Source organism: Hippoglossus stenolepis, chromosome 20, assembly GCF_022539355.2.
Source record: "Hippoglossus stenolepis isolate QCI-W04-F060 chromosome 20, HSTE1.2, whole genome shotgun sequence".
In the NCBI taxonomy this organism is placed as follows: Eukaryota; Metazoa; Chordata; class Actinopteri; order Pleuronectiformes; family Pleuronectidae; genus Hippoglossus; species Hippoglossus stenolepis.
In genome coordinates this window covers 21,203,079-21,217,567 of record NC_061502.1, presented here as the reverse complement: position 1 = coordinate 21,217,567, position 14,489 = coordinate 21,203,079, and the positions used below count along the sequence as shown (strand labels likewise).

General features: G+C 41.6%; 1 protein-coding gene and 1 long non-coding RNA gene across 5 annotated transcripts; one reads left to right on the top strand and one right to left on the bottom strand.

Annotated features, from left to right (window-relative positions):
- Positions 1 to 1,301: 1,301 nt before the first annotated feature.
- mboat2b (membrane bound O-acyltransferase domain containing 2b) lies at positions 1,302 to 11,347 on the bottom strand. Of its 4 annotated transcripts, none has more exons than XM_035151094.1 (13): positions 11,124 to 11,347; positions 10,067 to 10,233; positions 8,157 to 8,234; positions 6,510 to 6,605; positions 6,378 to 6,433; positions 5,688 to 5,742; positions 5,344 to 5,527; positions 5,057 to 5,264; positions 4,867 to 4,970; positions 4,699 to 4,763; positions 3,912 to 4,044; positions 3,683 to 3,834; positions 1,302 to 3,593 (listed from the first exon to the last, which is right to left on the bottom strand). In XM_035151094.1, exons 1-13 carry the CDS (start codon positions 11,211 to 11,213, stop codon positions 3,422 to 3,424), a joined length of 1,560 nt encoding a protein of 519 aa, XP_035006985.1. In that variant the 5' UTR covers positions 11,214 to 11,347; the 3' UTR covers positions 1,302 to 3,421. The 4 variants fall into 4 exon arrangements, with proteins under 4 accessions (XP_035006985.1, XP_035006986.1, XP_035006987.1 ...); XM_035151095.1 differs by having other exon boundaries at positions 5,057 to 5,249; XM_035151096.1 differs by having other exon boundaries at positions 10,067 to 10,212.
- Positions 11,348 to 12,107: 760 nt separating this feature from the next.
- LOC124851198 lies at positions 12,108 to 14,314 on the top strand. The gene is made up of 3 exons (XR_007032282.1): positions 12,108 to 12,311; positions 14,097 to 14,150; positions 14,223 to 14,314. It is a non-coding gene; the product is annotated as an uncharacterized LOC124851198 (long non-coding RNA).
- The last annotated feature ends 175 nt before the right edge of the window (positions 14,315 to 14,489 follow it).

Genomic DNA, 14,489 nt, shown 5'->3' with positions numbered 1-14,489 from the left:
GTCAGTCTGTCCGTCTGTCTGTCTGTCTCTGTCTGTCTGTCTGTCTGTCTCTCTGTCTCTGTCAGTCTGTCAGTCTGTCAGTCTGTCAGTCTGTCTCTGTCTCTGTCTCTGTCTGTCTGTCTGTCTGTCTGCCTGTTTCTGTCTGTCTGTCTCTGTCTGTCTGTCTGTCTCTGTCTCTGTCTCTGTCTGTCTGTCTGTCTGTCTGTCTGTCAGCAGGATGAACAGTTTTCCAGTAAAACGGATGTTTTCTGCTTAAACGATAAAATTCTAACGATTAGAAATAAATCCCACCATCTCCTGCCCTCAGTTGACACTAATACATCATCACAGAAATCTCAGAAACATCTGAGAATCCTGTTGTTTATTTAGACAGCTTCTCTCTGACCTGAATAATGTCATCGTCTAAAACTTGTTTCTTAGATCCCCATTCCTACCAAGTTAATTCTGCCCCTATAAGAAAAAGTACTTTACTGAATACAATCTATTGTTATCATCAGGATATGTACCACAGTCCTTTAAGCTAGGGCTTAAGGAGCTAGCAAGGTTTCAACCAACTACAGACCGATATCCAACCTCCCCTTCCTGTCTAAAATAGTGAGAAAGTTGTAGCCAATCAGCTGTGTGAGTTTCTCCAAGAAAGTAATGTGAAGACTTTCAGTCGGGGTTTAGAGCCAATCACAGCACGGAGACAGTCCTGGTTAAAGTCACTAATGAGCTTCTAATAGCTTCAGATGTTAGTGTCTGTCCTCGTCCTGTTAGATCTCAGTGCAGCATTCGACACTACCGATCATCACATTTTATTACAGAGACTAGAACAGTTCATTGGCATTAAAGGAACCGCCCTAAACTGGTTTAAATAGGGTTAACCATGTGGTTCCCTTACATGTCCAATGATGTTATTATTATTATCTTATCATGTGAGGAATAAATGTAGTGACTTATGGTCAGAATCAGAGGGTCAGAGGAGGAACCTGCTCAATCTCGTTCATTATCAGTTTATCAGGGTTTAAAGGGCGAGTGACAGATGAGTTATTATTCCTTTCATCATTCCATCTTTATTTTTACCACTGTAACTGTTTGACTTACTGCAGCTGCAGGTTAAGAAGAGACGCCCACACACACTCTTCTCATGACGGGTTTCAGTAAAAAAAGTCCACGGTTTAAGTTTAGTTTTTTTTATGTTCACAACATTTTAACAACACTGATAAGAAAAGACGGAAAACGTGACGCTGACCGAAGTTCAACAGAACGTTCATAAGATCCTTGAAGTCTCAACATGATGAGTCATTGAGACACGAAACTGCACTGAATGGATTTATTCATGTATGAAACCAAAACACTGAGAAGGCCCACATTTTTAAAACTGCAGGAAAAAAACATTTGTCATTAAATGAACCACTTGTCCAGTTAGTTGTGTCTAAACATTAAAAACATCTTACACCAAACAAACTGAGCCCGCTAACAGTCTAACTGATAAAATGAACCTTTAGCGTCTTCATTGAAGAGACGTGTTAAAATGGAACAAGAGTTTTTCAATTAATCATTTTAAATATAAAAAATGAAAAATGCTAATGTCCCACAGTGCAAGAGACGTCTTGAAACTCAGAGATTTCATTTCAAAGAGAACCCTCTCACATGAGAACCTGGAACTATGTTTGGCAATTATTTCTCAATTATTTTATTTAAAAAAATAATTGAAACATTAATCGATTATCAAAATAGTTACTGATTATTCTTCTGTCCATCAACTAATCAATTATTCACATTATCTCAACTCTTGACCCCTAACCCTAACCCTAACCCTCTTGAATTGTCCTTAAATTAAAGTGTTAAGCTGTTAGTAAACGTGGCGTAGAATCATTAAACCCAAATCTTTTTAGGAGCTCATTTGAACCATGAGAGATCCCTGTATAAAATTCAAATAATAAAACATATAATATAATTAATTATAAATTATAATAAATAAAATTGAATCAATACCTGAACCAATCTATTTAACCACTGCATTCAACCACATGGGAAATTTGATGAGTCTATGGAAAGGTAAGAAAATTATTAAAAAACAGCATTTCTTATCACATCATGGACGTTCGAATTTCACAGTTTGAACTCACTTCTTAAAATTTTGTTACACTTGTTTTCCCTTGTTCGGACTCTGAACATCAACAACAACACACATCTGTTTGAATAACATAAAGAACATGGTACCACCTGTTAAGGCCCCATTTATAAAGCGTTAATGAGCGGTAATTAGTAGCTTTATTAATAGTTGATAATTAATTTACTGCTTCACAGATGAGCCCATAGTAATCCGACCTTTTGTTTTTAGTCTAATTCATTAAACATCTTAGAAGGGTTAAAAAACAGCTGCAGGATATATTATATAAAAAATGTGCATACACATATTCATATATATATATATATATATATATAAATATCTGTATACTTCATATTAACATGTACGACTGCAGACTTATTCTGGTAGAACCATTTTTTAACTAAGCGTTTGACTGGCTGTTGTACAAACTTTAAATAGTGTAAATGAAGAATGGCAATTTTACATAACTGATATAAAACAATAATAATTGTTTTATTCATTAGCAATATTATCATTATTAATTATTAACAGCCAATAATTACAGCCAATTAAGCCTTAATAATTGATGCCTCGTCAGAAAGATTGGTTACATAAATAACTACATGACATCTACAAATGTAAACACGACGTCGCTGTCACCACTCACACATCAGGACAGAGTGAATATTCTCTTTGTCTTGTAAAAAACGTAAGACCTAAGGCGACTGAGTTTAATAATCATTGGCACTTTCTCCAAAAGTGATTTGTCTGAATACTGTGATGATGAGACAATGACAGTCTGTCAGATTAGATCAATGTGGAGGAGAAAACATCCTTTTCATCAGTTGTTTCATTCATTTACTCGTTAATGCAGTAACTCACTGACCTGCTCATTCACCCCTTCACCTGACTCGTTTTCACTCGACTAATTTACTCCTCGCTTCTTCATTCTGTTTTTGCATATAACATCTACAATCATTTGTTCGACTGTTGTCCCAATTATCCTTTTACTTATTCCTCCTTTTCTTCATTCCTTCCTGCAGATGGACAGTCAGTAGCTTTCTGACCACAAACAAAATGGAGTCAGTTTAACACTACCCAGGTGGCCATGATAGTTCAGTACATATAGATGCTATCCTGGCAGTCGTTTATGAGAAAATAATTTCATGGCCTGTTCTTCGTATCCATTTGCCCCATGAGTCCAAATAATACAGTATTTTAACTTGACCATCATGTTTCTGTATCGCAGAAGGGAGGAAGCTCAGCCTGATGAGGCTCACCTCCTCTTTCTAAACAACTGAATGGAAATATTATGTTTTGCCCGATTGCTCTTTCTCCTCTCTCTCATGTGTTTCTTTCCTTCTGGCTGCAGTTACTTTCTATAGCCTCCAGGGGATGCTGAAGCGGCTCCTGGGGGAGGTTTCTCTGCCGGTCCTTGAGGTGGAGATGTCTCCGTTTGACTGGCAATGCCACAGCCAACAGGACGCAGCCGATATGGAGACTGAAAAACCACGATCTGTCGAGGACGACAAGATAGAAGGTTAACCTGAGTTGAACCTGTACACATAAAGTTCACCTGACTTAAACCTATGGTGACAAACTCACCTGTAAAACTTTATTGATGGACCGACAGACAACAGGACAAAAGGCACCACTGTGTAGCAGATGGCGATCTGAGTGGCCGCCCATGTGATGACATCATAGACCAGTTTATGGGAGGGTGATTGAAGGAAGTATGGCCGAACGTTGTGTCTGACCTGAGAGGAAAAAATCTATTAGCATAAACCCAGAATTGTTAGCATTGATTCAGCTTTCATTAGCTGGGACCGCTCACCGCTCTGGCAGCCAGTGTGATGACGATGCCGGTGAGGAAGGTGAGGTAGTAACCTGGATACGCTCCATGCCACATGGCTGACAGGATGAAGGTGGCTGCTGTCGGGTGGTAGGGACATCGCTCGTAACACACTCTGTCAGTCAGAGGTCACACATGCAAACAGAGGTTTAACATTGTATGTATTGCATATAGGTCATTTGTTTGACATGTACATTAATGAAACAATATCAATGAATCAGATTCACAAAAGCAGGATTAGTTTGAAAAGTGATTTGACATCAATCTCTCGCCTTAACCCTCAAAACACCATCATAACCAGAAAGACACACAAAGCGGAAGATTGACTAGAGAGAATAAAATGACCACAAAGAGACAATAAGGTCATTCATTGTTTAATAAAATCCATCTATGGGATTATTAGAACAGCAGCTGTTTATTTCATGTTATAATGTCAAAAGTGTTTATTTACAACATGAACTTTTAAATAAAGTTTAAATTGAACAGCAGATGGTAGTTTTATTCTCTTCTATTCTCTTCTATTCTCTATCCAGTGTCTCGTTTGTCGACTCATATAGTGATTGAACTGTTTTGTTGTGTCAGATGTGGCCTGGCTGTTAGTGTTACATATCCGGCAGCAGGTGGCAGCTTTCAACAGTGAACCTCTGACTGTGTTGGGTGCGTAAAAGAACTTTGAATCACTCTTTTCAATTACTGGCGGATAGTGAATGGGTGCCGTGGTTCAGTGGTTACTGTCACCTCAGAGGCAGTAGAATAAACGTTTTCAAACCTTTTGAGCCAGTGAGCCGTCTGAATGTTCCAGTTGTCGAGGAAGACTTTGAAGCTGGTGGCAAACTGGAACGAGACAGAGAAGATGTGGGTGATCGGACGGAGCAGCACAACGATCAATATCAATCAATACCATGGTTAGGCAAAACAAATCCGCTAGCGTCCTCACCTCGATGTTCAGGATCCTCAGGTTGGAGATCAGGTCCCAGCGAGGAGAGCCGTCACTGTCGTAACCGTTGAAGCCGAAACCTGCAGCATTGTTGATGGCATCAGCTGAGAGGATAGACAGGTTTTAGACAGGTGAGACGGACTAAAGGCCAGACAGGTGTTGGACAGGTCAGACAGGCGTACACACTCACCCAGTGTCCAGACAAAGTAGTACTTGGGTCTGGTGGTCAACATGGACAGGTACAGGTAGACCACCCGAGAGTAGAACGTTGTGTTGGAGATGAAGTCGTCGTCAATGTTTCGTTCCACAGGGAAAACTTTACACACCAACAGAAAGACCAGGAGGCAGAAGAAGGAAGTGGTCACTTTACGGACGACCTCAGTCTGAGGAAAAAAACGCTATTATTCTACTTTCGTTTTCACTGTGTCTGGATTTTCATTGGTCATGGAAGATTTTCATCAGAGTGACATGACCTACGTTTGGTGAGGGCTCGCTCTGCCTCCGCTTGACACTGGACTTCCCATCAGTGCCCTGGTCCCTGTGGCGACGGGGGTCTCCCTCAATGAAGGCGATGTAGTCATTGTAGGAGCAGGTGGGTCCGGCCAGGATCCCCAGGAAGTTACAGTTGTAGCTGAAGTATTCCAGCAGACTGGGCATCCTCCTGAAGACACGCCGACAGAGAAACCATGGTTCACTGCTCAGCTCTGAGGTTTCTACTCTACGGCGGGGGGTTCTGCATTGGGGTGTGGCTTCTCTGCTGGGGGTCTGACTTTTATCATGGTTCTTTAGGGTAAAAGTGTGAACCACACAGTGACACAAACCTTATCGCCAAAATCTTTTGTCCCGGGGTCAGATTATCCTCTTTTCGAGCCATTCCTGTCCAAGGAGAAATAAAACAATAAATATTTACTGTGTTTACAATCAACAAGCTGCAACACGTCACTTTTCTCTGAACGTTGTTTCTGGTCCGAGTTGTTGGTGGTGATGTTCTCTGAGCAGGACCAGACGTTATAAGACGTCCTCTGAGCAGCAGACTGGACACAGTAACCAGATTATTGACTGTAAATTAAGATGGTTGACACGTCTCCACTTCCTGCAGAAATGAAGCCACAATATCTCGGAACAAAGGCTGCCAGCTTGTGGAGTCTGTGAAGTCGTGAAGCCGTGTATCGAGGTCTCGCCCATACACGCGCTCCACCAATCACAAGTCAGTCAATAATGACATTTCAGGCTTGACTTTTGGGAGCTGTCATGTTGTCCATCTTTATTAACAGTCAATTGTGGTGACCTTGAATTCGCAGCGATCCTGGCAAGGAGCAGCTGGAATAATCTTTTCATATTTATTTGTTGTTGACACATTTCTTTTTCCTTTGAGAGACTGATGTCATGCCTGGACCTTTGACCTTCTAGCGGTGGTGACATAGACGGTAACAGAATCTGAACATGAAGGACAGGTGACGTGCCTCGACTCGTCTCAGGTGTAAACAGGATGTGTAAGATCACTTGCTCACCATCGTGGATTTCAAATGCCAGGCTGGTGATTTTCTGTGTGATCACCATCATGGGTCTGGAGAGAGAAAGGCAGAGGTGAAGTTAACACCTCCAGGTGGAGCAGGAAGATTCTGACCCGGGATCAGTCTTACCCGGTGAAGTCAGCCGAGTACATGCCGTAGTCAAAGACGTAGACTCGAGTGATCTGACACAGACTCAGATAGCTGAGAGCCACCAGGAGGCAGTATCTGAAAATCAAACAGTTGTGAACATGTAAGGTTTGTCCTGAGGGTGGCACTAGAGGACAAATCATTTACCATGTTTACATTTTTTTGTTCTAAAACAAAAGTTGTGTCCTGCATGTTCTGTGTGAACTTTCTGTGAAAATATGAAAATAAGATATTACATTACATTTCATTGAGCTGAAGCTTTTATCCAAAGCGACTCACAATAAGTGCATCAACCATGAGGAACAAACCCAGAACAAGAATCAAGAAAGTACAATTTGCTTCAAGAAAGACAAACGCCTACAAAGTGATATATGTAGGCGCCATATAAGTGCTACTAAATATATATATATATATATATGTGTGTTTTTTTATTATAGTTTTTATCCAAGGTGTAGTCTGAAGAGATCGGGGTGTCTTCAGTCTGGAGGAAGATGTGTGGACTTCCTGTCCTGATGTCCATGTGGAGCTGGTTCCACCGTTTAGGAGCCAGGACAGGAAACTGTCGTGATGTTGTTGAGTGGCAGCTGTCCCTCGCAGTGAGGGAGCAGCTGATTGGTCGATGCAGAGCGGAGTTGACGGGCTGGGGTGTGAGGTTTGACCATGTCCTGGATGTAGACTGGACCCGATCCGTTAACAGCACGGTACCAAGTACTAGTGTTTTGAAGTGGATGCGAGCAGCCACTGGTAACCAGTGAAGGGAGCGGAGGAGTGTGAGTGAACAGGTTAAAGACCAGTGGAGCTGCTGCTTTCTGGATGAGCTGCAGAGGTCGGAGGGCAGCAGCAGGTAGACCTGCCAGGAGGGAGGGGCAGTAGTCTAGGTGTGAGATGACCAGAACCTGGACCAGAGCCTGGACCAGAACCTGGACCAGAACCTGTGCCGCCTTCTGAGTGAGAAGGGGGCGTATCCTCCTGATGTTGTGCAGCATGTATCTACAGGAACGCGTTGTTGCAGTAATGTTGGCAGTGAGGGAGAGTTGGCTGTCGAGTGTCACACCCAGGTTCCTAGCTGTCTGGGGGGGGGGGCTAACACAGAGTTGTCAAAGGTAATAGTCAGGTCGTGAGTGGGAGGGTCTTTCCCTGGAAGGAAAAGTATCTCAGTCTTGTCAAGGTTGATTTTCAGGTGGTGTGCAGACATCCACTGAGAGATGTAGATAAGATCAGAAAATCCTTTTTTAGTCCCAAAACGGGGAAATGTGCAATCGTTGCCTTCATTTCTCAACAGGTGTCAAAAAAAGAAATGAAGAACGTTTAACAAAATCAAGACATTATGCAGCAAATGTTGAAATTCAAATATAAAATAAGTTATGTCTGAAAATAAGTGAATTTAATAGAAGTCAATCTCTAATGTCCCAGAGGAATAAGCACTTCAGAGCTAATAAAATGCTTCCTTCACTTCTGATGGAGATCTGACTCTGGACTGATTCACCAACACCTCTTCTTCTTCTGAGGCGTTCAACATGGATCCATTAATCGGACATGAGTCGTCCCTTTATTACCACTTATCTAAAGCTGTGATTTTTATTAAAAACACACAATGAACCAGTGATATGAGGCCTTTTGTGAACTTACTTGTGCATGTGTTCGACTCCAGTCAGGATCATGATGCCGTAGGTGAGTCCGCTCTGCACCAGGAAGTGAAGTGCATACCTGGAAAACACAGGAAGCCTCCAAGATTCAACACTAAACACTTTTGTATTACCCCTGGTGACCTTTTTGTTCCTTGTTCTTGTGTAATTGTGATTCCTAAACAAACAATACAAAAATAAAGTTTGAAAAAAACACTACAGAACAGAATACCAGTTAACCTGGTGGAAGGATATCATATGGGTCAGGAAAGAACTCACAAAATCTTGGTGCCGCTCTGAATAAATGGGAGGATTCAGGAATTTTGTTTTACTTTCTCTGCAGAATTAATTGAATCTATGACAACGTCAATGTCAATTTCATTTATGAAGCACATTTAAACAACGTGGTTGAGCAAAGTGCTTCACAAAGTTAAAGGTACAACAAGAAGACAGCATCATCAAAATATCAATAGCAAAAATAATATAAGATAAAAGAAAATAGAATAAGATAATATTAAATAAAACAAATAAAACCAAATAAAATCTGCTGGTAGTGGGGGTGCACGTGTACATAGACGAGAGTCGCTCTCGCGGGCAAGATATTTTCAGTGAGGGTTAGGGTACACAGACTAAAGACTGAAAGACAAGTTCTCGTGTTAGAAAGAAAACTGCATTGATGCCACTTATGGGTACAAAAACAAATGCAGCTGAAACTATGAGGTCTGTCTGTGTGGACACTAAAGTCTTTATGGACGATAGCAAGAGCGAGCACAAGGCAAATAGCGCTGCACACAGTTATACAATTTAGCAATGGAGCGAAACACCAACTTATAGATATTATATGTGATTATAGCTGCGTTCAGGCCTGCACTGAACTACAGATAATCTCCTGACATTCTCCGAAAAGGTGCTGCATGTGTGGACGAAATGTCAACGTAAGAGGCTCCGAACTTTCTCCGTCCTGCCTCCTAGTAAAAAATATGGATAATGTCCGAATGAGCTGATGTGAGAACACAGCAAAGGATCCTCTGCAGGATTCGCAGCGAGCGAGTGGGGGAGTGATGACGCTTCTAACACACAACAGAAGCAAAAATAAAAACAAACAAAAACAAAAACAAATCTCGGGAAGAAAAAGTGGAGTCTTACACGTAGAAGACGTAGAAGATGTCAAGAGAGTTTGTGGTGATAAGAGCTGACACCGTGTTAATGTGCTGAAACAAACCATGTGATCACCGTTGCAGGATTAATACGGTACATCCACTTCTACTGAATCCTGGAGAGATTTCTGTTGTTGATATGAACGACTCTGAGCAGAGATTCACCTGCTTTGTTGTTCATGTGCAAAAGATAAACTCTAGAGAAAGTCCAAACCCAATTCTCTGGACATCCTCCAGAGGTCATAAAGGTTAAGGTTAGGGTTAACCCCCTGTCTGACTTCACTCCTCTGTCTGTGGCTCTGAGCTCCAAGCTCATTAGTTCCTGCTGAAAACATAAACCAAAGGTTCCTGACACCAACAAGATACAGGGACAAAGTTAGATGCTTTCAGGTGATACAAGCACATCCAGTACTGTACAATTTAATCCTGAGATAATAGTTAAACAACGCCACCTGTTGTAAAAAATAACAGCAATTTTGGCTTGGACCCCTAAAAAAGGTTCAGTTATTTCTTTATCAAATTATCTTCATTACGATATTTGTCAGGTTGTAGTTTGATGAATTACAGTGAATGTTGGAAGACAAATGTTTAAAGACGTTTGGAAACTAGGCAGGTGGATTTTTACAATATAGAAAATAGATGCCGGTCACTTTATGAAAAAACATTTAAGTCAAAAACATGAGAATTGGCAAATTAAGAAGAATTTCTAAACTCTCCACTGATGACATCGATCTGTTCAGAACAGAATTCAACTAACCAGCCAAAGCAGAACAGAGCGAAGTAGAGTCCCAGTAGAGTCGCCACCATGTGTCTGATGAAGGGACTGGTTTTACTGGGATGGAGGAAGAGACGAAACCAGAAGGCCGACAGCAGAGCACAGAGCTGACACACCACAAAGTTCACCTGCACACACACAGACACACACTGCAGGTTTGACTGTTAATAAACATGGACGACAAGATGACAAGTGAAGCTAAAGCATCTGGATCGCCCCCTGGTGGTTGGCTGCAGTAGAGGTCATAAACCTCCTCCATGTTAACAGATGACACATGGACCAAACTAAAAAATCTAAGTAGACATTATATGTTTGTTAAAGATGTTTCTGTCATTTCAGGTCGTTCTTATCTCACTGATGTTTCTTCAAGTGTTTCTGATCAGTTTGGTTTGAATCAGTTATTTGATGATATAAAAACAGGCGGAGACGTGATGATTGACAGCTGAGACTGACTCCTGATTGGTCAAGTGTGAACACATGGTGCATTAATCAGCTAAAGGGGGAGGGGACCTAAGACAGAGATAAAAGAGGTGGTTTGATTGAAAGATGATGACGTGTCAGCACCAGTTTATTGATCTCCATTATTATAATATTTCTCATTCATTCAATTAGGAAGCAGCTGAAACTCGCTGAGCTGGAAACAACACGTTCAGGGGTTCTGTGGGCAGACTGGTAGTAATAATAATAACAATAATAACCATAATAGTGCTGGTGATGATTATTATTATAATCAGCATTACTAATATCATTATTATTATTATTATCATCATCATCAACAATATTATTATTGTTATTGTTATCATTATTAATATTAGAATATCTCCTGCTGCAGCATCATTCAGGTTCCCTCTCTGGAAACATACCAGGCCTCCCGGGCTTCGTGTCTCCTCCGCCCGGTTTATTTGTCAGACTCTGGCCGCGGGTGTCGCTTAAAACGCGGTGAACGTGAGACCGAGGAGCCGGTCTCCGCCCCGGAGCTCGCCGGGCTTGAAGGCTCGGCCCCCGTGTGGATGTGGTGAAGGGTCCCGCTGGATCTTACCTGGTCCAGCGGCAGGTCGGTGATCTCGCTGACCGGCTGCAGGAGGCTGGAGCCGGTGCAGGCCGCGGATCGGCTGTCTTCAGAGTCCATGTCCCCGGGTCTGCTGCTTCTGTGGCGGCGGCGGATGCTCCGTGAGTCCTCGGTGTGTCCTGAAGATGAAGATGTTGATGATGATGAAGATGATGCTTCCTCCTCTCTTCCTGTTCCTCCTCCTCACCCCTCATCCAGCTCCAAACCCCCACACACACATCTCCTCCTCCTCCTCAGCTGATAACCCCCACATCCATCTCTGTCCTCCCCGTTCACCCCCACACACACCTCTCCTCTTCTCTTCCTGTCTCTACTCCTCCTCCAGCTGATAACCCCCACACAGACACACGCACACACACACACACACACACACTTCTCATTCTCTGCCCCCTGAGGACAGATTGGGACCTCCTCTTTTATTTTGTTTCTTCCTCCTCTTGTTTCTTTATTTATTCTTCCCCTTCTCTCTTTCTCTTCATTCATCCTGATCTTATTTCAGATTGTGGCCCCTTGAGGCCCCACAGACAATATCATTAATTACAAATGTGTTCATTTATATTAATGTAACGAAACATCTGTTGAGCTGCCCTGATTATTTGTATTGTTATCATTATAAATTTGTATTATTATTATTTCATAATTATGCAGGGAAATGTAGGTTTATATGACACATTGGAACATATAATGAACAAATTCATAAGAAATCAGACAGACAGATAGAAAGAGAGAGAGAGAGAGAGAGAGAGAGAGAGAGAGAGAGCGAGAGAGAGAAAGAGAGAGAGAGAGAGAGAGAGAGAGAGAAAGAGAGAGAGAGAGAGAGAGAGAGAAAGAGAGCGAGAGAGAGAGAGAGAGAGAGAGAGAGAGAGAAAGAGAGAGAGAGAGAGAGAGAGAGAGAGAGAGAGAGAGAGAGAGAGAGAGAGAGAGAGAGAGCGCTATAAATAAATCCTGAGCTGCACTCCAGACCAGAAGGTGGCGTCCTTTCTGTCTTTATACTTAAACTCCGCCAGGACGCAGCAGAAGAAGAAGGAACAGGAAGTGTGTTTGTTATGTGTGGCTCGTGACTTCGGAGCCAACATGTCCGCCACAGAGGATGATACTGAACTCAGAGACCTGCTGCTTCACAACCTGGACAACAGCGGAGTCCTCAACAAGATCAAGGTCCTGCCTCACTTCCGCTCTCTGTTTCACTGCTAGCGACGCTAGGCTAATGATAGCTTAGCAGCTAGGAACCAAGTTGACTGCTATTCACCTGTCTGTGTTTAACTTTGTTCAACTTGACCCAAAGTCTTGGTTTACGTTAGGGTTAGTTACCGTGTTGGGTTAGGATTACTCTACGTTGTGTAGTTAAGGCCGGTTCATGGTTCTGCGTCGAAGCTACGCGTTAGTCACGCATGTAGCTCCACCGCTGTGAGCGTTTATAGTGCACAGGGGTGTGTGCGTTGCTCTGCAGTTACAATGCAGACACACTAGTGGATGTAGAGTTTAAAGCTTCTGTGTTAACTTCCTTACGGTTTCCTCTTATTTAAAACTTCTCTGGCGTCTCTGTTGACTTCAGAATGGTGTTATCACGAGCTTCCCTTAAAGAACTGCAACGAAGAAAAGATGGTTTGTACGAGTGTTAACCAAGTGAGGCGAAGCAGGAGATTCCGGAAATACTGTCGGCCACCAAGCGGACCAATCACAGCTCTCAGGGGTGCACGCAGAGTTATGGTTTTATCTTCCAGCCCTAACCCCAGGTACACGAGGAGGCTACGCTCAAGCTGCGGCGTAGATTTGACACAGAAGCATGAATTGGGTTTAAGGGTTAGTTGGGGTTAGTTTACGATGGGTCAGATTTAGTCCATTTTGGGTTAGAGTGAGTTAACGTTGGGTTAGTAAACATGTTCGGGTTAGTTAACGTTAAGTCAAGGGTTAGTTAAAGGTCCAGTATGTAAGATTTAGGTGAAAGGGATCTTTTGGCAGAACTTGAATAGAAAATAATCCTAGTGATGTTTTCACTACTGTGTTTCATCTAAAGTGTACAAATTATTGTTTTCCTTACTTAGAATGGTTCCTTTATAATTAAAAACTTTATATTTACATCAGGAGAGGGTCCTCTCTACGGAGGCTGACATGTTTTTTACAGTCGTCCAAACTGGACAAACTAAACCTTTTGAGTTTTTATGACAACTGAAGCTACCACAGGTTCTCGTTCATGTTTGGAAGGGGAGGGTGAGCTGAGGGGTATTCAGCTGCAACATGACACTTTACCACTAGATGTCACTACATTCTACACACTGAACCTTTTAACGTGGTATTGGGTCAGGGTGGATTAACGTAGGGTTAGGTTAGCTAGTTAACGTGTTGGGGTTATAGGTCAGAGTTAATAGGTTTGATTTAAAAACAACAAGAGTGAAAAGAAAACATCCCGTGTTTGAAGTTCAGTTATTTTCACAAAAAATAACAATAAAACTACACGTCACAGTAAAAACCCAAAACTTTATTGATCGAACCTGATTAATAATTAATCAGCTGATTTTAAATGTTAAAATCAATAATTTCTAAAATTTATTCAAATAAACTTTATTTATATTGATCAAACTTGACAAAGAAACTGATCAGGAATATTTTTTTTATTTTTAAACAATTGATTGATTAGTTACTGGCGATGTTTAGTCATTGATGTTTTACTAACAGTGTTTTACATTGATGTTTTATTAGTGAGTACTTGTTGATTTCCGTTTAATTATTGAACAATGATTTGTTGGCTATGTTTAGTTATTGATTCATTAATTATTCATGTGTTAGCTATTGATTGATTTGTTACTGATTTACTTTAGTTTTTAAATAATGATTAGTTATTGATTTATGATTAGTTATTGATGAATGTTGACCTTCATATTCAGTCTCAGCTGCTCAGAGAAGGAAGCTCTACTTTAACGTGTGTGTGTGTGTTTTCTTCAGGCTGAAATGAGGGCGGCTGTGTTTCTGGCCCTGGAGGAGCAGGACAGAGTGGAGGTGAGGGTTCATGTTTGAGTTTAACATCCGAGGTGAAAGGTCAGAGGTCATTGACTCTTGTTTTATCTGCAGAATAAAACGTCTCTGGTCAATGAAAACCTGAAGAAATGTCTCAGCACAAGAGATGGTGAGTTTCATTTCGTGTGTGTGTGTGTGTGTGTGTGTGTGTGTGTGTGTGTGTGAGAAGAGTATAAAAGGAGCTTCAAGAAAACTAGAGCTGGAACAACTAATCGATTAGGGTTGCAAAGGGGCGGAAACTTTCCATGGGAAGTTAAGCTTGGGAATTTTGGAAATTGACACTTTTTTTTTGCAAATGTTAGCTTATAACAGGTAACTTAA

Excerpts from the sequence above, each read along its gene's own strand:
- mboat2b (XM_035151094.1), bottom strand. The coding sequence starts at position 11,213 with ATGGACTCTGAAGACAGCCGATCCGCGGCCTGCACCGGCTCCAGCCTC. Across the intron at positions 10,234-11,123 it reads CCGACCTGCCGCTGGACCAG|TGTGTGTCTGTGTGTGTGCA; the intron begins GTAAGATCCAGC and ends TCAAACCTGCAG. Across the intron at positions 4,045-4,698 it reads ACGGCTCACTGGCTCAAAAG|AGTGTGTTACGAGCGATGTC; the intron begins GTTTGAAAACGT and ends TCTGACTGACAG.